The 23,521-nt window shown below is 36.0% G+C and overlaps 1 protein-coding gene across 1 annotated transcript in view; it reads right to left on the reverse strand.

Annotated features, from left to right (window-relative positions):
* The window catches only part of COL21A1 (collagen type XXI alpha 1 chain), a 115,097-nt gene that overhangs the window by 6,328 nt on the left and 85,248 nt on the right, over nt 1-23,521 (reverse strand). Inside the window, exons 18-29 of the mRNA XM_065056128.1 lie at nt 20,726-20,770; nt 20,316-20,369; nt 14,776-14,829; nt 13,449-13,502; nt 12,867-12,938; nt 9,862-9,897; nt 9,247-9,291; nt 7,144-7,176; nt 3,365-3,511; nt 3,213-3,267; nt 2,714-2,914; nt 471-548 (exon numbers count right to left, since the gene is read on the reverse strand). Coding sequence (XP_064912200.1) covers nt 471-548; nt 2,714-2,914; nt 3,213-3,267; nt 3,365-3,511; nt 7,144-7,176; nt 9,247-9,291; nt 9,862-9,897; nt 12,867-12,938; nt 13,449-13,502; nt 14,776-14,829; nt 20,316-20,369; nt 20,726-20,770 — 874 coding nt within the window. The remainder of the gene's footprint in view (nt 1-470; nt 549-2,713; nt 2,915-3,212; nt 3,268-3,364; nt 3,512-7,143; nt 7,177-9,246; nt 9,292-9,861; nt 9,898-12,866; nt 12,939-13,448; nt 13,503-14,775; nt 14,830-20,315; nt 20,370-20,725; nt 20,771-23,521) is intronic.

A 23,521-nucleotide genomic window follows, 5' to 3' on the forward strand; every position in this document is an offset into this window, starting at 1 on the left:
TTACACTTTATCATATAATCTGAAACCACCAGGGCATGAGTGAGAGGCCTCCGATTTCTATTAGTTTCTCTGGGTTTGGATCAGGCCCTATTATCTTTTCAAATGCTCAGCTTTGCACTTTGTGTGAATACGTTGCTGCTAGGAAGAACATTTTCCTTCACTAAGCACTGCTTACAAGTCTCCTGATCACAGCAGGGCTCAGTTTTCAGACAATGGCTGACTTCAGGCTCCATTTATCAAGAAACAGCAATCCCAGGTATCAATCTCTACAAGACCTGTCTTATACTAAATAATGTATTCTATGACAATTTAAAAGCCATGCAAGAGACAGGCATGAGCCATAAAACATATACAATAATTAAGATGTGCAAAAAATAAGTTTTTCCAAATTATATAAATATTTTTTCTAAACCACATTTTTTGGAAGTTATTAGCATGCACTGAATCTGCATAGATGAACCATCCCTCACCTGGAGGTCCTGGTGGGCCTTGGATCCCGGGAACCCCAATTCCTTGGTTGCCTTTTGCGCCATTTTTCCCTGGCAGTCCTGTGAATTAGCAAACACATGCACATCTTTGCACACTAAGAATACTTTCATCCATAGAATTAGGAAGTCAGCATTTGATTATACTTATTGAATAAAAAATATAATAATTCAAAAGCAAATAATGGGACGTAAAATAAGCATTTTCTTGTAACGTGCACAGTGTAACTGAGTTCTTAATTATCCTCAGTTCCACTGAATGAAGAGCTGATGTGGCACCTGTTAAGCAGAGAGCCACAAGGAGCTGAAGGAATAGATCATAGGCAATTAAGAAATTTGCTGTCATTGCCTTTCCATCGGCAAAGTTTTTAAGAAGTTGTATGAAGGAAGTGTAAGGTATTCACCGCAGTCTGTGTGGAATAAAGAATGTATACACAATCTTCCACAATATATGGCAGAATTCATTCTCCACTAAAGGAACACTGAGAGAGGCAAAAGATGTGCTCACTTACACTAGTACAACCCAATAAATTCTTTTTCTTCATAGAAACAGATATCTATTTATCCAACTCTAACGGAATAGCCAGAACCATTAGTGTCAGCTCCAGAGGAAACTGCACGTTCTCCTATTGGAGATGAAATTATAAAAGCACCACAGACAAATCACCCAAACTGAATTTGACATGCTAGGTCACAGTTCACAAATCACAAAGAAAGCAGGTATCTAGCAAATATTTGCCTGTCTACCCTTGGCACGTTACTAGTTAGCTGTATTTCACACAGCTTTCCTGATTATTTTGATGCTATAGGAAACACAATTGCTGTTGGGATCAGTTACCAAATTAGGGACTTCACCTAGTCTTTTGGTCCAGTTCCAAACTAAATATATGCATATTTAATCTAAAATCTGTAAATAAACCACAGAAATCAGTTGGAATGCTCAGACAGATGAGTTACCTGAAAATATAAACCTTAGCTTGCCTAAAAAGAAAACAGAATGTTTAAGAAAAGCATAAAGGAGTAAAAATCCTTATGAGATAAAAAGAAAAAAAGGAGAAAATGCCAGGAAATTATAGGGGGAATAAGGGTATTGCATGCCAAAAATCAGCCTACAGGGTTGCAGATAGTAAACAGCCAGTGAATAAATACTGTTCTTTAAAATAGCACAAATACAGAAGTTGGGAAGAAAATAAACCAGAAAACATGGAAATACATTGAAAGCCACATCTAAGTATATTTGATTTAAAAAGATCATCTAAAAGCAGTTAAAAACATATACATAAGACTAAGAACTCTCTAAAAAATGTCTGACTACAGTAGAGCTGAACAGTAGCTATCTTGCTGTGTTCTTGTATTCTTATTCTGCCACATGTTCCTTGTAAGCAGTGAAACTTCGACATGGCACCACATCCTCAGTTACACCTTGTGACGCAAACCCAGCTGTTCCCTTTCTCCACCCTGCAGTATCACAGAATCACAGAATCGACTGGGTTGGAAAAGACCTCAGAGATCATCGAGTCCAACCCTTGGTCCAACTCTAGTCCGTTTACTAGATCATGGCACTAAGTGCCATGTCCAATCTCAGTTTAAAAACCTCTAGGGACGGCGAGTCCACCACCTCCCTGGGCAGGCCATTCCAATGCCTGACCACTCTCTCTGTAAAGAATTTCTTTCTAATATCCAGCCTAAATTTCCCCTGGTAGAGTTTAAGCCCATGCCCCCTTGTCCTATTGCTAACTGCCTGGGAGAAGAGACCAATCCCCACCTGGCTATAACTTCCCTTCAGGCAGTTATAGAGAGTGATGAGGTCACCTCTAAGCCTCCTCTTCTCTAGACTAAACAACCCCAGCTCCCTCAGCCTCTCCTCACAGGTCTTATGTTCAAGTCCCTTCACCAGTCGTGTTGCTCTTCTCTGGACCCGCTCCAGCACTTCAATGTCTTTCCTGAACTGAGGGGCCCAGAACTGAACACAATACTCCAGGTGTGGCCTCACCAATGCAGAGTACAGGGGAAGGATCACTTCCCTTGTCCTGCTGACCACGCTGTTTTTGATACAGGACAGGATACCGTTGGCCTTCTTGGCCACCTGGGCACACTGTTGGCTCATGTTGAGCTTCCTGTCAATTAGTACCCCCAGGTCCCTTTCTGTCTGACTGCTTCCATTCAAAACCAGAAGCAGAAAACCAAGTCATGAAGGCCATTGGCACCATCACCCATGCAGGCAGTACCTCTTGTCCCACGAGCCCCAGGGCGGCCGGGGATGCCTGTCAGCCCTGGAACACCATCGTTGCCTGGCAGTCCAGGAAACCCTCTGGGGCCTTCAGGGCCTCTTGGACCTGGTGGTCCTGGAAGTCCCGGAGAAGCGCTTTGGGATTGACAGTGGTTACAGCTTTGTAGCCTTCCACTCTGGAGGATGGCAGGCAACTGGGCTGGGAGAATTCAAACAGAAAAATGTTTAGAGTGCTGAAACAATAAAATAGAAAAGTATTGCCCCCTAAGCACTAAGACAATCACAGAATCCTCTCTTTAGACGATATGATACATTTAGGAAACAAAATGGTAGAGCATGGAACCTGTGGTGCGGAAATATATTTTCACACCTGTAGGAAAATCAGTACTAAATCAGAAATATCAATCTTGCTTCCAAGAAAGCATCTTTATAATTATCAGGAAACTTCTTTAGCACTTTAAACAAGGTAAGAAGAGTAAAGAGGTTTTCAAACTTACTTCTCAGTACATCTGAGCACACTTGTCGAATAAATTCTTCCGAAAATTCTCGTGCCTGAATTGAACAGAGAACAGTTAATAAAACAGAGACCATGCATTTGTTTGGGGTTTTTAAAGTACCTAAAATGACAAGTTTGAGGTTCTATACATACAGGTTTTCCATCTGATCCAGGTGGTCCTGGGGGTCCTCTATCTCCTGGCTGACCTCTGAGACCAGGAGGTCCAACCAAACCCTGGATACCAGATTCTCCTTTTTGCCCATTGATGCCTCGAATGCCTGGATCTCCTTTCTCACCTTTCTGGAAAGAAAACCAACAAAAAGACAGTCGTTTCTTCACAGACCATTTGGAAGTGAGGTAGCACTGAGCAAACACACTCTGAGAAAATTTTCATTGATGGTCTGCAGTAAATGAATATGTTGTCACGGAAAATTAACTTGATACATATGAGATCTCTTTCACTAAAATGTACTGAAGATTTCATCTTCTTTAGTAACTGCTCCAGATAAAATGACTTGCCAAATATAACTAGAGATAAATTACCATTACAGTTTTTTAACTTTATGGACCCATTTTACTTTCTAATTAATATAAAACAAAATAGTCGTCCTTATTAACATATGGAAGGAAAGGCTTTAGTCACTTTTTCATGAGAATGAGATAATTTGTTATGATACGTTAAAATCCTTAGAAGGCTGGAAAAATGAGAAGTGAAATTCTGGCATCTCTGAAGTTCTTGGCAAACACACTACAACAATCAAGAGTTTTACCCTATGCCTGTAATGCATAAGAAAAGGGAAAAATAGTTTTATTTCAGTTAGGGGGTTTTTTGTTGTTGTGGGGTTTTTTTGCTTGGTTGGTTGGTTGGTTTTGTTTGGGGTTTTTTTGTTCCCTTTGGGTTTTGGGCTTTTTTTTTTTCTGACTTCATTTATTCTCCACATGATTGATAAAACTGTAGCGTATTTGCTTCACTGGAAAAGGTTAAAATAATACTGGAAAATATTTTGATGTATCTTCATCAAAGTAATGGTTCTGCTATGTATGGAGTTACCTACTGCAATAGTTCATGTGGAATTCCTCTATGCTGCAGCCAAAAAAACATCAGTACAATGTAAGTTGGTACATGCTCAAGACTGAAGTTGGTATACTATGTTTGTTCCCTGATGAGTTTTTTCCTTCCAGTTTTGCACAGTTTTTGCATAATGCTATCAGGTGCCCCAAAATTTTCTTTAACCCTTTCCAAATATTTTAGATGGAATCGTGGAAACAGTGCAGCAGCATTACTATATATGACAAAACTTATTCGAGCAAATAATGCAAGTTTAAGAGGCACTCAGGCATACAGTCTGCATAGACTTACACTGAATGTTTTATTATGGTATGTATACTACTTTGTAACATTCTATATAGTACTTACCAAAATAGTTATATCAGAAAAATTCAAAGCTTTCTGGCTTGGTCTGAATTAATAACAACGCCTAGAGTTCTCCACATGAATAATTAAAAAGTAGCCAGCTTCAAATTCCATTTCTGCTTTCTCAGTTTTATGCAGAGCACTAGCCACTAAATTAAGGCAGGTAGTTTTTCCTCTTAAATGAGGCAACAACAGATGTCAGTCAAGTGCCTCAGAGTGCTGCTGGAAAGATGGGCCACCACTAAGATGCCATGCACGAACTAAGCAGCAGTCCATACCCTCTTCCCACTACAAAACTGACTTTTTCCAAGGTTGTAATTGTATTTCATTTTCTTGATACTGTCAACGTGAATTTTGTCGTCATAGAGAATTGATACTGTTAGTTACACTTCGTAGATTTGTACTTGTTCATTTCTATATTACACAATTACCAATTTATTTTCATTTAACAGGGTCAGCAATGCTCAGAGATAAACATACGCAGCATATGTAGCTGCCTGGGGCTATACTAAAAGCTGTACATGCTGGGATCTGAAAATCATGCTGTTCTTGTAGCTAGAAGTTATTTGTTTTAATTTTAATTACTTTTACAGGTATGGAATATGTTTACATAAAAGACATCTGACTTGCAAGTTGATTTATTTGGAACTAAATGTTAAAGGGGTTAGAAAGTTTTTAGAACCATTGAAATACTGGGAAAATGGCATCTGTTGTTGAAAAAACTTAACAGGCAAGAAGCCAGTACAAAAACACCAGGACAGAACTCTGGAAACATCAGCACAACTGCCTGCAGAACGTGCCAAAATGCAAATGAAACTGCTGAGGGAACATTTTCTGCAGTATATCTTGGTCTTGTAAAGCTCAGCCACATCGCATATGTGGCCTTGTTTGTTGATCCTTGTTATTGGCCAAAAAAAAAGGGAAAAAAAACACAAAACAAAACAGAAGGAAAATACCTCAGTAAGTGCTGAAAATTACAGACTGAAGAAACTTTTCCTTGAGGAGTCGGAATGTAACAAAAGAGAACATATTTTATTAAAAGGGAAAATAAGCCCATTTTATAGGTCTGATAATTAAAAACAATTACATGATTATACTTCAGCATATTGTATGAATATTATTAAAAGGATTTTTCAGAAGAAATATATTATTACTACATTTTACAATATTTAAAGAGGCTTTAATCTTTTACCAATTTCAGCAATGATTTAGCAAAACACCTAGAAATCAAATTGTCATCTTAAGTATTTCATAGAATCACAACAGCATATAGGGCAATTTATATGTTTAAATGCATAATATTATTTAATTATCAGAATTGAGCTTCCAATGAATATGTCCAGCTATTGATATGCAACAATTCTTTACTGAAAAAAGGTTGCACAATGAAATCTCTAAATAAAGTAGAAGGAGAATTCTATCAACGGGACAGAGTGCACCCTGATTTCACTAAACTTTGGGATCAATAAAAAATAACTATCAAAGTTAATATTTCAAAACCTATTTTAAAACAATGTGCAACACAAAGATTAAAAAGTCTGGCCATAAATATATCTACGTTAGCCAAACCAAAGGGAAAAAAAAAAAAAAGATAGGAATTCTAAAAATATCCTGGAGAACAACAAATGAAGTTTCTGGCAGACCAAGGGCAGTCCAAGTGGGCTTCCCCTTATGCCCCTCAAGTCTCAGGCTCAGTTGAATTATTCCTGCATAAACTCAGTCACAGAGAAAATTATTCTGCCCTGCATTTTCTGAGTCAGGCTCAAAGACAGAATTCTCTAAAAAATTGTCTTTCTAAAGGCTTCACTATATTCCTTTTCATTAGCTTTGAAATAAAGGCACATGAAGAAATCTCACTGGCAAGACAAATAGTTCAGTTGTGGAATTCCTTGCCACAGACTTTTATGGAAGCTGAAATTACAGTATATCGGCACAGTTCAAAAGGAATTAGGTACACTCAGGACTGACATTAAATGCAATGGTCTTGATCTCCAGCTTAAATTTCTCTAACTTGTTGACTGCCAAAAAGTGTGAAGAAAGATCTTCTTTGTGTATCCTGTTGCCTATTATTTGTATCCTGTCCTGCTATTATTGGCTGCTGCTGAACAATATGGATCATCTTGATCAAGTACTCTGTATTCTTTTATGAACTATACTTTTCAATGAACAGAATACAACAGAATCTCTAGATTTTTTTTTCTTTAATTATTTGCTTTCTTCAACTACCTCTCCTTTGTTGTTGTTGTTGTTGTTGGATTTGGTTTTTTTATTCTCTTAAATTATATACTTGACTTTAGTTATTTTTAATATTTCATTTCATTAAATATATATTTCACTATGTCTCTTTTTAACTAATACTTCTTTCTTTTTGATATTTCTTAATTCATTTTTCTTCTGTTGCTTACAGAGATGTGAGTATGGAAACAAGACTATAAACATACATTCTACAGATAACATAATTTGCAGAAACAAATGCAATACTTTTGTAATACTGTATTTGTCATTACAAAATGCTTACCTCTCCTTGTTCTCCACTTGGTCCTTCTACTCCCTTTAGGAATTAATAGAAAAAAAAAAAACAGTTGAGCCAAATTACTTGGAATCAAAAAATAATATTTTTGTACTTTGTTTTCAAAAATTAATCACAAATGTCAACTTTTACAGATTCTGTGATTGCTATTTGCATAATAAAAACTGCGTATAAAGATGAAAAAAGGTATATCATGGTGAATTAACACCTTAGTAATACCTTCAATACCATATAACAAAAGGATAAGTTGGGAATATATCATACATATTTTAAACCACATACTTTTTTTAGTGTACAAGAAGTGCATATAGACAAAACCTTATTCACTCTACAAAAGAGAAAAAAAATGTGTTCTGGCAAAAGGAAATTCCTGATTCTATCTGTTTAATACTGTCTTATTAGACAGAAATCAAGCTCAGAGCCTTTTAAATACAAACTCAGTTTGTAAGCCAAATTTGCATGGTCGCAAACGGTTTTGGTGTCATTTCTGTAAAATGGCTCAATGGCGTTATTGATCGTCAAGTTCCATGGCAAGACACCAGGTTCTTTTCTGATATACTCTTATGGACAAGCAAATCTGGATTGTATCCTTGAGAAGTCCTGAAGGCTTTAGAAACCTTGGAAGGATCTAGCGCTGTCTACCAGAAGTACTTAAATTACTGATTTTTTGGTTGCTGACCAAACTAGATTAGCATGGGAAACAATTTTAGACTAAGTCTGTATTACTTTTTCAGCTTTTTCAAAAAAAAAAAAAAAAAAAAAGCAAGCAACAGCAATTCAGTTGCATCATTCTGTCTGAAAAAAACATGTTTTCTTTCACTATCACTTTGTTTTACCTTATGATTAAAGTAATAAATATATGAATTTTTTTCCATTATTTTCAAAAGGAAAAGCCAGAAAGTTTAACTTCCATCATGTTAGTCTAGGACATTACATTTGGTTAAAACCAATGATGGGCCTTTCAGTTTAAAAAAATGTTTTCAAAATTTATTTTCTCAGCTTTACTACCAGACTGCTGTCAACCTACATACCCCTGAGAGTGATAAACCGAGGCTTACACACAATCTAGATCTCCTGCCCATGCTTCACTGGAATCTGCTCCTTCTGGCTAGACAGGCAGCTGTTATTGATGTCGCAACTCCAAAAAAAACCAACTGAGACTTCCTTCCAAGTCTAGTTCTAGATATGTACCTCTAACAAATACTCCTCTGTTTAGACATGACATAGATTATGTAGTTAACAAGTATTTATAAATACTAGCAGTTATTTTCTGTGGTATAACAAGATAGCCAACTATGACACAATCAGAATACATTGGCCCAGAGTTAAAAGAAACAACTGGATCTCACTGATTTGTAGCTGAAACAGGAAACATCTGTAATTTATGAGCACAGAAGATGTCAATAGTGACTCCCAGTATAATCTAGAAGGTAATGAACTACATGAAAGTTTAGCATGGTACATGCAAAATCTTAACATCTCAAGCACCACTCTTGTAACCTTTACAAGCCACTTTGTGATGTTACCTGCCTTTTATATCACTTATGTTTCATAAAAATTTTCCATAATTAAGAATTTACTAAAATACTGCAGAAAAATGTACTTCTGGCCTGTTTCTCCATATGTAATATCCCAGGACCACAGAAACACGCAGGTTGGAAGAGACCTCCATGGGTTGAAGTTCCTTTTCAGCACAGACCCAGCTGGAGCAGGCTGCTCAGCACTCTGGCCAGCCAGGTTTTGTGCTACATTCTCTGTGAGCAGCCTGCTCCAGTGTTTGACCACCCTCAAAGCAAAACGCTTTTCCCGCGTATCAAATTGGGATTTCCTGCATTCTAACTCATGTCTGTTTCGTCTCATCCTTCCACTGCACAGCCAAGAAAAGTGTGGCTCCATCTTCTCTGTATGTGGTGTATTTCTTATTTCTAAAATACTACAGTCGTTTAAGAGATAATTTATATAACTATGTAATCACGTTATATATATACATATTTCACCTGATTCAAAGAATTATCCATGTTGATAGAAGTAATCTTAAAAATTAGTATGGACCATGGCTCTCTTGAACTGGGATCACTATTTTAACAGTACCTGTAAGCCTGGATTTCCTTGTCTTCCTTTTTCTCCTTTCAGTCCCTTCAGAATATAAGCACATTTTTCTTAAAACATACATTTATCTGGGAGACATAATTAAACCATCAGAAATAACACAAGGAAGTAAACCCCAAAATCTCATCCAAACCTAGGCCCAACCAATCTGGCAACTTACTCTTCAAGAGTTCGGAGCAAAAACAGTGCAGAAGGACATAATTTCTACTCCAAATACAGAGGAGCCAAGCAAAGATTTGAATAGAGACATGTGACTCTTCTTTTTCATGAAGGTACTTCCATGACTTTCAGATAACAAGGAGGAGAATCCCACTGTGTCCCATCACAGGTCATGTCTCAGTCCTGTGGGGCAGTAGCACAGCCCACACCCCTGAGCCCACACGCTCCACACCAAATGTCAACAGCCTGCCCAGCCCCAGAAATTCAACTGGAAATTCATGCTGGGCATATTGGGCAATTCTGCTTGAAGAGGACTTAGGGCTCCTCAAGTAAACCATCTGTGGAGCTTGATCTTAAAAAAAAGCTCCTGAATTAACATCTAAGACTTGTATTAATTGTGTTGCCAGGAGTTTTCTATTAGAAACAAAGTTGATATACCTGGATACCACTTTCACCTTGGTTTCCTTTGTCCCCCTGTAAAATATTGGAAGAAAAGTCTACATTGTAACATGATTAATCTCAACGACGTGCAGTCTGTGTTTTAAACGAACACAGTAAATACAAGAGAAGCATCTAATAGCTTTTATTTATACTGAATGCAAACAAATCACTTTATCCTCATGTACACAAACACCAAAAAAAAAGTACAGAAAGTTATACTAAGAAGAGAATCTGTCATAGGACGAACTATCAAAAAGAAAAGTGTATACTCAGTTACCAAGAAAAAATTAAAAAATACAACATGATGAGGCGGCAAATCCAGCAGGATTTTATCCACTCCGTGTATGGGAGGGAGCAGAGAGGACGTAGACAGGGAGGGGAGCAGTATTTCTGACTAGCTGAATTTCATCTGGATGCAAACCATTAAGTATGCTTGCCTTCACCCACAGATAATAGAGCATAAATAATTTCTGTCACACTTCCTATAAACCCATTGAACATAGAAGTTATACATGACACACCAAAGACTAAATTCCACTTCCACCCACTCCTTTTGACTTCCATAGAAATGTTTATAGCAAATAAGCATTAGTGGGGTGACTGGCAATCAGATGGTGCAAATGGTACTTAAAAAGGCAGGTATCTAGGTTTATCACGTTGTCTGAACACCACCTGATTGGCACTGCAGAGAAACACGCAGCTCTTGAAAACTGTTCAAGCCAACTAATTGTAGTGGTATAAAATACATAGTCCCAGAATGTTTCTTTCTCAAGTGACTGAAAAGGAAAGTTATTGATGATGCCTCCTGCCCTAACTCTGACCTCTTAAATCAGTGTGACTGTGTTTAAAAAAGACAAAATGCAAAACTGCATTGAATAATTTAATACAGGAAATAATTCGGATGGAGCTTTTTGGATCTGCTTCTTGCAAGAGTCAAACGTGTATGGTTAATTGGTTTTTAAAGAGAGAATGTTTAGTTAAATGCTAAACAGTAGTAAAGAGGATATTTTGTTCATGACAAATATTTTCCTGATTGAAAATCCCAGAACATAAAAAGGTATTTATGCCAGCTGTATTTGGTTGTATTGTATTTGAATGTAAAATCTTTGATCTGGTTTCAAGTTTTAAAATAAGCTATAGCTGAAAGGCTTCACTTTTACTGTCAGATGCACCTTTTCCTGAATAATTCAAGAGTTTGTCATACATATGAATTGTAACTCCAGTTAAACAAGACATACATATTGTGCCATGCATCTTGATATAAAATGGATAATGACTTATACAGAACTGTCTTCAATTTAAAATGTACAGAGGTTCCATAAATTTTAACAAAATCTCCCTTCTTAAAATTAGTATTACTGTCTTGGCACCTGTGCCTTACAAGATCCTCAGATATTGAAACTGAATATATGGTGATAATGAAATGAATTAAGCTATTGGTTTGACTCAAGTCACTCTTCCACTGGGCTTCAGAATATTTTGAAAGACTTAAGCCAGGAAATCTTTGTCCTTATGTGCTCTGGAAATCACTGTTTTGAAATTGGTCAGAAGACTCATTTTTCTACATCTTGTCTTGGAAAATAGGACTCAGGTTCCATTACAACATTTAGCTAGATAACCTCATCTAAATTTGGATCAGCCTCTAGTTTGTCTTGACCAGGGACCTGCTTCAGATGCTTTAAGATGCACCAGGCAACCCAAGGCATCCCCATATGTGCCTACTGACATGTGAAATACTCTAGCATAGGTAAGACTTCCATACATGACTGGCATATATGACACTGGACATACCTGAAACTCGTGACCTTCTGGAGCAGAAGCTGAAGTCTGGTGGAATATCTCTGCATGGGAGTTTCATACAACTTTATATATAACATCCCCCTTCTTACTTACTGCTTCATTACCTTTCAACCTTTCTTTCCATGGTGAAGTACCTGATGAAGCTCTTATTTCTGTAATGAGTTTATATGAAGAGCTTCATCCTTCAAAAAGTGGTCCTCTACACTGCTGGTAACACTGCATAGATGCAGTATCATATTTTACTAACTGCACCTTTCTACCTGACACCTTACGTGAGCTTCCTTTGCTTTTACAGGATTTCTTGTTTGTTATGAAATCCATAATTTGAATACATAATTGAAGAATCTTCACCCTAGTTGAGACTCCAATACTTCCCAGGAAACACTGCTAGATTTCCAAAACAAGTGTCAGATATATTACCTAAAGACAATTTATTTCTGTATAAATTTTTCTACACATTCAAAATTGAAGTTATTATTAGATCAGTTGAAATATAATTGAAAGTTTGAATTAACCTACTAATTTAGTTTGCTCATTTAATTAATTTAAAAGTAACATTACATTTTAAAATTTAAAAGATAGTAAATATAGCAACATTTTTAGCCTCTACAACTTGTTGCTTGAATAAATATTAGTTTGAATAGCTACAGATAAAGCTTGTTAGCTATAGTAAACTATATCCTAAAGAAACAAGTGGATATTGGTTTGCAGAGCCCATGGGGCTGGTGCCTGGCACGGCAGGCAGGCAGGGGGAGGACATCGCCCTGTCACCTGCACCGCTGGGGGCTCAGGTTTTGTGTGGCCACCTTTGGATCCTCAAAGATTCAACGAGTCTGTTACTCATATTATTCTGAAGGATGTTTACAAGAAACAGTGAAGTAGCACTTGGTAAAAGACATAAGATTAAATAAATCTAGAATCATGGATATAACATTATGTATGTACTATAATTCATAATGGAAATTTCATTAATACCTATGTCATAGCATTTTTTGTTAACAGTTTCTCCATTTTGGCCATTCTCTCTTTCCTATCAAAAAATGATTGTTATTTCTAAAGAATAGGCCTTCCAAAATATACCAACTATTCTCTAGTAATAATGATGTATTAGAGAAAAAGTATTTCCTTTAATAGTGATCACTTATAAGAAAGGCATTTCCAATACAAGATGCAATTCATGTAAAATTGGAAAAAATACTTACCTTTATACCCTGGGTACCAGGAATGCCTGGGTAACCTGGTTCACCTGGGGCACCTGGTACTCCTAGATCTCCCTGAATAATAAAATAGCTCTGTGTCAGTGATGTGCTCTGTGTAAAAACATAGAATGCATGTTTTCTCAAGGTCACACGCTTTGGCTATGATATTTTGAAATTTTACGACTGAGGATGATTGAAATATCTGGAGAATTTGTGAAGAGATGTTGAATACAGAGCAGCCACAAAAGGGACTCCTAATTCTTAACCTCAGTTTTCCAGTATCTAACTTTTTAATTGCCTTTTAATATAGTTGATATCGATTTTTCAAAATTACACAAATAAAACTACCTGAAGCAATGGCAATGTTTGCACATTTGAACTGCATGAACAGCTGACTTATATTGCCTAAAATTTAGTATAAAATTAATAAGAATAAGCCATCAAATGGATTCTGATGCAATTTTCTGTTAACTACTGTTTTATTTTGAAACAAACTGCCTTGTAGCTAATAATGGAAAATCAGTAAATCATGGAAAAGTAGATCAATCCCTTCTTTAACTAGAATGTTTCCAGATTCATACTTACCTTGGCTCCTGATGATCCTGGTTTTCCCTGTATTCCAGGTTCGCCTTTATCACCCTACGGAACAATATAAGAGTGTGGATGATACATCAATGTTTTGTCACATATGGTATGACTAGGAAACATAAACAGACACTGCTGGGAAATTGGGTCTTAAAAAGAGGTACGGGAAACCTGAAGTTTCAGTTTTCTCTGAGGAAAGGTGAGATGCTGATGACAAACTGGGATCTGCCAGCCTCTGCTCACCTGTCCCATCCCACCTGCCTGACTGCCCTTGCCCAGTCATACCATGTCTGTGTGGAATGACTTCACATCTCCACCATCTTATTTAATAAAAATCTGAGAATCCTCTGGATCTGAGTCAAAGTATTTATGAATGTTTGGGGTTTTATTTTAGCCTATGGAATTAGGCATATATTCAGCATGAGGATTTTCACTAAAATCTAAGAATTATTGATAACTTCATAATGATCTTCTGCAAGAATGAACTTATTAAGAATGATTCTGTAGGAATCAGCTTATATTCTGAATGAGAGACAAACATACAAAACAAAAGCACATTTCACAAATAAAAATTAAGCTAATAAATTGTCAGAGGCATTCAATGTTCTTGACCATAGCAAATACTGACCACTTTAAAAAATGTTACTTTCAGTACACAATTTTAAATAAATAAATATGTCTTTTTGAATACAAAATAATGTATGGGTGAAAATTAATCTAAATGTAAATACAAAGTTCAGGAAATGTATTCTATGTTCTGAAATATTCGCTAGGACACACAATCCAGTGCTTACTAGCCAAAACTCATCTCGGATTAAATTAAAAGGTTACACTAACAGATCTAGATTTATAGTATCTATTTTTTTTCTGAGAGCTTGGGTCAAACTGATTCTTGCTGTAGTTGCAGTGAAATCAATAAAGTTACATCTGAAATAGATTTGGCTCCTCGTCTGGAAAAAGCAGCACGTAATGTTATTTAACACAATTAAAATATAAATAAATGTAACATGGGCAGAAAGTTCTGATGTATACTGAGAATTGTTTGGCTCCCAGCATTGCAGAACATTTTCCAGGACTGTGCAGCTGAAACAAAGTCTCATCACCATTTCTGCAATTGTTCCAAACCTCATGGGATGACAGGCACCATTTACTGGGCTATATTAAACTCTCTTGAGACTGAACTATCACATAAGGTAGTACAGGAAAATCACCCAGCTATTTACCGATATTCAATATAGTAAAAAAAATAGCTGCAAAATCCTGGCATTTTGTCATCTATTAAGCAGCCTTTTATTAAAGTCACAAGTGAATTAACACAAATACTCACCTTAGGCCCAGGAGCTCCAGGTAGACCAAATGAGCCTTCTGGTCCCATCAAACCCTATTTATTTTCAAAAAAGGCAGAGACATTTCTGTAATAAGCTAAAGGAATAATTGCTTCAGTGCAGTGTATTAGTATTATATTTCTATAGTTAAATAGACAGAAATATAATATCTTTCATCATATTATTATAAAGGTGATTATTTAGACCTTCTATGGCCTAAGGAAGGGCTACTGTGCAATGGAGAAAAAAAAAAAATCAGGAAAAAAGTGCAATGCTGCCATGAAATACTCCTGGGAGAAAAGATTCTGTAACTCAAAACCCGATCAGTGTGATCTAATCTTTGACATATCTTTAGTATGTCCTTAGCTAAAATTGAAAGTGACACAAGAGTTTCTTATTTTCCATTTAGGGTTCCCCAAACCAGCAAAAGTGTATGCGGTATTCTATAATTCTCTGTCTTCTTTCTGACTATGTGTCCCTCTAAGGTTTCCATGCCTTGAGTCCTTTTGCAAACTTTGTGGAGATTTACTGGGAACAGTTACCTTTGGGGGCCCACCTTTGCATCTTCAGGACTGAACTGTTTATTCAAGAATCCAAGAACTTCTGCCATGTCAGATGGTGACAACTTCAGCACATGTACAAAGCCAGAGCTGTGCCAAAGCCGCCCCTTGGATTCCTCATGGAAAGGTGTTGGTAAAGGCATATTTAGTTGTCTTTGTTCCATACATAAACTAAGAGCTAAAGGGTCTCAAACCATCAAATTGCTGGCTTTCTTAATTTCTGTTTAAAGCTACTCTCAAGTATATATTAGAAAATAAATATTTTTTTAAAATCACACTTTCCAAGAAGGAATTCCCATTTAGAGTATTTCCCACATCTGGTGTTAATGTTTGTCTTTCTCACAATTTCATCTAACTTCTATTTGACTCTAGAGCTGCATGCATCAATAAAAAACAATATATTATTATTGTTTCATTTGGACTTGCATACATACTCTGAAATATGATCTGATACAAGGGCATACTTAAGACACAGCATAAAATAAAAGCATAATAATACAGAAAGTCAAAGAATTAAATAAATCCTGAAATCTAACTTGTGAGAGATGTTTTATCAATTATTCTAATTGACAGTATTTTCAAAAACTTCAGTTATCATTATTTTATCTTTGCTTTCACAGAGATAAAAACAACCACCTTCCATTTATTACTACTGTTGGGAACTACCCAGTTCAACAACATTATCTCAGATTTCCTTCAGAAGTTACATGTGATCAAAAATAAATGTATGTCTACAGCAATTTGTTACATGGATTGCAACTCAGTTTAACCAAAAAAATATTAACTTTCTCTGCTAAAATTAAAAGGCGGCTTTGTTTTTGCAGATGCAGAGAAAATTCAGAATATTTGGAATAAGAAGCAATTCTTTGCAGCCAGGGTTTTCAGCATTTCTTCAGTTTTCCGGTATTTCACCTGTGCTTTACTGTTAACTGAGGCAGCACAGATTAACTCAGGTTTCTTTACTGCTGCGCTGTGAGAAAGTACTGGTCACCAAAACTTTCCATCAATAAACATAGCAACTTGCTCCTTGGGCTACAGACACTGGTCTGTGAATACAAATAAATCACAAGACTAAAACGTGAGTAATTTTGCTGCCAGTTTTCCTCTGTCTCAGACTTTTCCCGTCCAATCAATTGCACATGAAAATTCTTCTATTAAACTTCTATGAAAACTTCTACTAAACTTCAAAAATAGCTAAGAACATCATACATCAAATAACTTTCAACACTTTCCTGAACTTTGAAGATTAGATCTGCTTGTTCTAACACAGAAAATCAGTCATTCTATCAAAGATGATGCAGAGAATCTAGTGTAACCTATTGTTTGGTAAATAGAGGTTTGCCCTATGCCACTTCTTTCATTATTTTGGAATAGAAATTACCAGTCCCTCTCCGGCCAGAGTGAAGTTTCTGAGGTCTGCTTCCACTCACAACCTAAAAGGTGGTGTATTCCCATTAACCATTTGTTTATGGCCTACATTCAGTGTCAGCTTTCTTACTGCAAGTGTAAAAAATACTAATTTGGTTTTGAAACTTAACCTTGATTATATTAACAGTCTTAATTCACTTGCACATAAGGGCTGCTTCACTTTTTCTCTTTTTATTTACAGAGCAAACCACGTTTTTTGATTTTCATTTCACTGCAAGGCTTAATTCAATTTGTCTTTTTAAAATAAAATTTCATGTTATCTACTGACACCCTAACTTCTGAAATACAGCTCTCTTCATTATGTGATTTTTTTTGCATTCCTTGAGGGCTACCTTCCTTTTCCAAAAAACACTGTGAAATCATTATTTCTCTTCTCCTCAGATTCCTGTTTTGTGCTCACTACTAGCATGTTAATCAGTAGAGAAAAGCAAGCACAAGCTTAGGAAGGGATGAGAAATGTTAGCAGGGGATTTCTGGCTCCTTGCACATCACCACCTCAGTGTAGCCTCGTGTTTCAAGTCATGTAACGTGCTGAGTTTAACCCCTACCAACTCCCTACCCCATCACATCTAGTTTATGCCCAACACCCGTCCATGGATTACAGAAGTGCTTAAATGTTCATCATAAATGTTCCTCAGTCATTTTTATCTTATAGAAGCTTGAAATACCATGTGTACAGAAGAGTTTGTTTTGGTTTGTTTTTATCAGATATATGTATATATCCATGGCGACCTGCAAACATCTACTAGAGAAGGCACATCAGAAAATATGTTTAGTATAACTAAAGGTCAGTCATACGTCTGCAGGAAAGGGAGAAATAAAACCCAGTTGTCCTGGCTTCTTTTCTGGCACTTTAATTACTAGGCTATATTTAACATATTTCATTTAAAAAATTACAGGAAGATGACTACATGAAATCAGTACGCTGTAAGAAGAAAACTTTCAGATGCAATATAGCAAAAGCTTGAGAACACTATCCATTAACTATGGCATGTAAAATTATAAGAGAAGAGCACGTCCTGAACAAAAATAAAGAACAATTCAAGGACATAAAATGTAGTGTTACTCCTCCGTTTTCCAGAGCTGACACTATTTATGTGGCAGATATATTAATAAATTACTGATGTTGGCAGTGTAATAGGGATACTTATTACTGAAGAACTTGTTACTGAAGAATTTTCCCAAGGTATTAATAGACCATCCACAAGCTTTCCATCTGTTTTTTCTGGAACAAACATATCCAGTGTGACTAATACAAGGAAAATCCCACTATCTTTTCTGGTTGAAATTCCCTAATGCCATATAATGCATTCAAATATTCCATGCATCAATTTTCTACTTATTTTATCAGGTGACAAAAGATACATTAAATGAGTTGACAGGAAAAAAATAAATAATTTTCAAGTGTACCAAGAACCAGATGTTATTTATCTAAATAAAATTTTAAGGAAACATGGTAGGTGAGTTACTTGAATAAATATGTACACTTTGGAATCCCACAAGGTTTCATTACAGCTGTTGATACAGGCTTCCCTTTGGTATTTTGTTCAGCTTTGCTCAAAAAGAAACAGAAAATAAATTTCCTATTATAGGCAATAAAAATGACTAGAGGCACAGGTGAGACAACAAGTGTGCATGTGTTAACTAGGAGTACAGACATTTGAAGTTCCAGTTCAGGCAAGGTTTCTTTCAAATGTGGTCTAAATTATGGCAATCAGGAAATCTATTATTTCCAGAGAAGACCTTTAGGTGGCTGAAAAAGTCCTTTAAGTTCATGAAAAGAAAATTAACTGGTGTATTCACTTTATACAAAAGGGCTTTTGACAGCTGTGTTGTAGTGGTCATGTCTGTGGTAGAGTCAGGGAAGGAGGAGCTGCTCGGTGGGTGCAGGATCGCTGTATATTTGTGCAGGAAATTCTGAATGTATTGCGTGACAGAGTAGCCCGGAATTTGTAAAACCTAAAACTAGTTTCAATCTTTCTTTTCAACCAGGGCTGCACTGGTTTCAATTGATCATATATTTTATTAAGGAACTGCGAGGAAGGAAAAAGATGTGAGCATGGAAAAAGACATGAGCTCTTCAATACATGTCTAGACATTTGTATGCCTACATATCACCTTTGTTATCTGGAAACCAAAGGCAAGTATTTTTAAACCAAGCACTATTACAAGAGCAAGTTTAGGGCTCTCTCCTTTGTCTGTGGTTATCTACAGGAATATAGGATAAAGTACAAACTACATCCTTAGTTTTGAATTTTCTTTGATGAAAACAAATGATACAGTGAAAAATTAAGAAGAGAAACAGGAAAGATGATGAGATCTGTGGGCTGTACAACTTTGGAAAGTCTGTTTACAGTTTAATAACACCCTCAGCTTCTTCAAGTGATAGTACACATATTCATTTGGATTTCACATGACTAAGCAATACTCCACAATCAGAGAATCCTAAAGTAAAGACGAAAGAGTCCTCTGTGGACTCAACAATCTCAACATCATTCTGATACATGCACAATCACAGCAAACAGCTTGTTTATTATGCTAAACCACGTATGCTCAGGAAAGTTAGAAGCATTTTAGTCAGCAAATAATATAAAATTTATCAGCAAAGAAGGTTAAATATCTCACACACAAAACAAAAACTACAAAAAGACACAGTAACAGTGAGGATGATTAATAGTGGAACACTGCTGAACTTTTCCTTAAAAAAGCATCATAAATAAGCTGTTTGCTGTGATTGTACATGTATCAGAATGATGCTGAGATTGTTGATTTCACAGAGGACTCTTTCATCCTTACTTTAGGATTCTCTGTTGAGTATTGCTTAGTCATGTGAAATTATTTTTTAAGGCAGCATATGTTCAACCAGTGATGAGGTTCCTACTAATTAATGAAAGATCTCTAAGCAGTTTTAAGCAGCTGTCCCTTTTAATTTTAAAATGTGTTTTTTTTAAAGTCTATGTATACTTGCAACAATTTTCAGAACCATTATTTTACTACTGTGATTTCTAAAGGATTATAAAGAACACAGAAATCACCCTATTTAGACAGTAACAAAGATGTGGTGAGTAGGCCTGTCCAAAACCAATGAATTATTTTACATTTCCTACATTCTAAAATAAAAATCTCTCTTTAAGCATTTTGGGAATTCAGTGATCACAGCTATTCTCCCAGTCTTTTTCAAAAGAGCACTATCACAAAAGCATCCCGAAATTCATCTTCAGAAATCCATTGTATACTATGTCAATATTTAATTTGGTCTTAACTTTCATAATAAATTGATTGAGTACTTTCAAAGTTAATTAATTCAGAGAGTAAATTTCAACTAAAGTGTTTGCTGGATTTGTTTACCAAATGTGCAGTCAGGAAATCAATTTTAAAATAAAAGTGGGTATATAATATTTTGAGGGGAATTCAGAGATTAGATTTAGTCTGTTCATAAATGCTACCCTGAAAATGCTAGGTTGCTACTAAATTTTCCATTTCTTGTTTATAACAATTAGAGAACAACAGCATAAGAATTATTTGTTCACAATAACATAATTTTACAAACTTACAGTATCCCCTGTTGACCCTTTTGCTCCTGGTTGACCCGGTGGTCCAATTTCACCCTATATTTTTTACATAAAGAGAAGAGTTCTGTGATTAATGCATGTATAGTTAACAAATTTGTTAAATAATTTTTTAAATTATGCAGATTTACTTAGGAGTATTTATCAAAGAATTATGACACTAACTTTTTTACTTTTAAATTATTCATTCCTTCTGGACTAGTAGAAATAAAACCTAATGAGAGATTTTCAAACATGCCACAAAGAATGCACAGCAGGTCTTCCTCCATTTGCAGCAAGGTTTGATGTCCTAAATCCCCACTATGAAAACTCTCCTCTCAGCACAGACTGAACCCGTACTTTGGAATGGGTATACATATGCACAGGTTTTAACTGTGTTAAATTGCTAATAATACCTTCTGTCCTTTTGCTCCTTGATTCCCAGGGATTCCAGGAATTCCCTGAGGGAAAAAGAAGAAAACCTTTTACATATATGGAATAATTTCTCCAGAAAATAATACATAACCCTCCTATGTCCTCATAAATTTAACATTTGGCATGTGATTGGGGTCCAAAATATGGGCAGGAAATAGAAAATTAAAAACAAACAAACAAACAAAACCAAACAAACTAAAATAAACCAACAACATATAAGACCAAAGACCTTCAGCTGGAAATATGAAAACTACTTCATCTGGGGATACAATGGAACATGAATGTTCAGTCGCTCCCCAGCACTTTCGTGTCAGGAGCCCGTGTCCACCGCTGGGCAGGGTCCTGTGCTCCTGTTGCCCACCAAGGGCTCAGTGTTGTAGTGAAAATCCCGGCTGACACGAGGAAAGAAACCACTTCTGATTGTCCGTAAGATTTCCCACATAGAGCACATCTTCCTCCAGCACAAGTCCTGGTCAACAGCACCATGAGTATGATGAACCTTGTTTTCCCATCTAAAATACAGTGATTCTAACAGAAGAGACAGCCATAATTTCAGATACGCTAGCTTCCACCTCCCTAAACACTTGAAGACCTCTGTCATTTCCTTAGCACCATTGCTCATCTAGCTCTACTACAGATCTCCACAGTTTTCTTATAGTGAATATTTAATTGAATATAATTCAGTTTTAAAACAAAACTCGATATATGCTTAAAACTGTAGTCTACATTAAGTTAATTTAAAAAAATAAAACTTTTTTTTTTTCTAAAACTACTCAAATTTATTGGACAAAGTGTTCTTGCACCACCATTAATCTGCAACAAGAATTTGGTTTACAGAGTACAATTTAATCTAAGATTGAAAATTAATCTGCTGCAGTGAAAACAAGAAGATCATTTTAGACACCACCAAAATAAATGCAGTCTGTGGGAAGAAAAAAAAAAATAACATTAATTTAACAACCAGGAATAACCTGATAGTTTCCATATGGATTACAGCTGTGCAACTCAGGCTTGGAAAAGATAGCTCCATTGTTTTGCAGTTTACACCCAGCTTCTAGTTAATAATGATCCCACAAAGCAGAAACAGTTCATTGGTCAAAGGCACATGAGCAAACTATGACATCCTGAGCATGTTAGAGATCATCAAAATTCCAATATACCTATTATTAAAAGAAGAGATCTACGAATATAATAAAAACAACTGGAAAACAATGCCTCAACCCAAGCCTTCTATTCACATTGTGGAACATAAGTCCTTTTGCTAAACTTGAGTCTGAAACCACCTTGGATCTTTTGCACAAATAAAATAATGGGAAATAGGGCATATTTATTACCCCACTTAGGAACTTCCAGACCTGTCCATGAGTTCTCAGTATAATTATTTAACCGTTAATTTCTGTAGCTCTTAAATAAAACTAAAGGACAAATATCTGTACCTGTAATACAAAACATGATTTCATGCATGCTGGAAAAAACCTCCTAATAGGCAGCAACCTCTCATACTGAAAAGATATACCAAAGCTTTCCACAGTTAGATTTCTATGCTATTTGCAGGGCTGAGAGAAGACAGTTCCACACACTTATCCAACACTGTGAATGATTGACCATTATATAAGCAAGCCTAAAAGAAGAAACACAAGCTCAGGCTGAGCTGTGTTGAACTTTCTTGGCTAAAAGAGATCAATGATATGAGACATTTAACTTCACCTTTATATCAGTGGCAAAGTAGGATAAAACTCAAAGAACAACTGTAAAACTAAGTCATATTTCCTTTCCTCCCCCACCTTTTTTACTTCTAATTGACTCTGCACTAGTGAAGCACATGGAACTCAGGTTCTTACTTCAGTGGGAGTTGGTCCAGACCCTTAAAATTCTCTTATGGCTCATTGACATTCACTCAGCTAAGACTGAATCTATCACCTATGCTAATGTGAGTGATTCCCAGAGTACACAGGATGGAGATTTTCAGTTTTTCTCCACATGCCAGTTGGCACAGAAAAAGGAAAATGAAGTGGCTAATTTGGTCATAAAGAATGAGTTTTTCCCATGAGAGTTGTTTTTCTGTATAGCTTCCATGGTTCAGCAATTACAAAAACTAATTTCTGTATGATCAGCTCCAGCATGCCTAAAAAACAAAATTGGTTTTCCTTCCCATTATCTATTGCCAATCTATTACTTCCTTTTACACAGATAACCCCTGGTTATGCCAGTTACAATTATTTGCACTGTCCCAGAAGAAAAGGTAGTTTAGATATCATGAGTTTCTTCGCTAACTTCCAGAACAAAAGTCAAACCAAGCTTTGAAAATGTGTCTTGCTCCTAAACAGAGATTTCACACACAGAATCTAAGCATTTTTTGTCCACCATGAGTAATACGGCACTTTTAATAGGAAGTTATGTTTAATAGGGTGACATAACACTAATTAAACTATCAGAGAAACCTTACTCTAATTATTAAAAAAATGTATTCTTACTTTAAAGCATGAGGTGAAGCAACTAGTTTTACTCCATTTGTAAGACAAAAATGTAACTACATATTGTAACTAAAATTATCACAAACGTCTGTATTTAATCAAAACTTAACACGAAACAGATTTATCATGCAATTTTTCTGCCATTAAGGGAAACACAATGTTTGGAAGGAGTACAAATAGGAAAACTGCCACCCACTGGGAGTAACAGAATCAATGCTATGGAATAATTCATGATTAACCGGCCTACAGAAAAAAATTGCCTTTGGGGATGTCCTTTGCAAAGCCACCAAGCAACATTTTGTT

The sequence above is a fragment of the Columba livia genome, chromosome 3 (assembly GCF_036013475.1).
Source record: "Columba livia isolate bColLiv1 breed racing homer chromosome 3, bColLiv1.pat.W.v2, whole genome shotgun sequence".
Taxonomy (NCBI): domain Eukaryota; kingdom Metazoa; phylum Chordata; class Aves; order Columbiformes; family Columbidae; genus Columba; species Columba livia.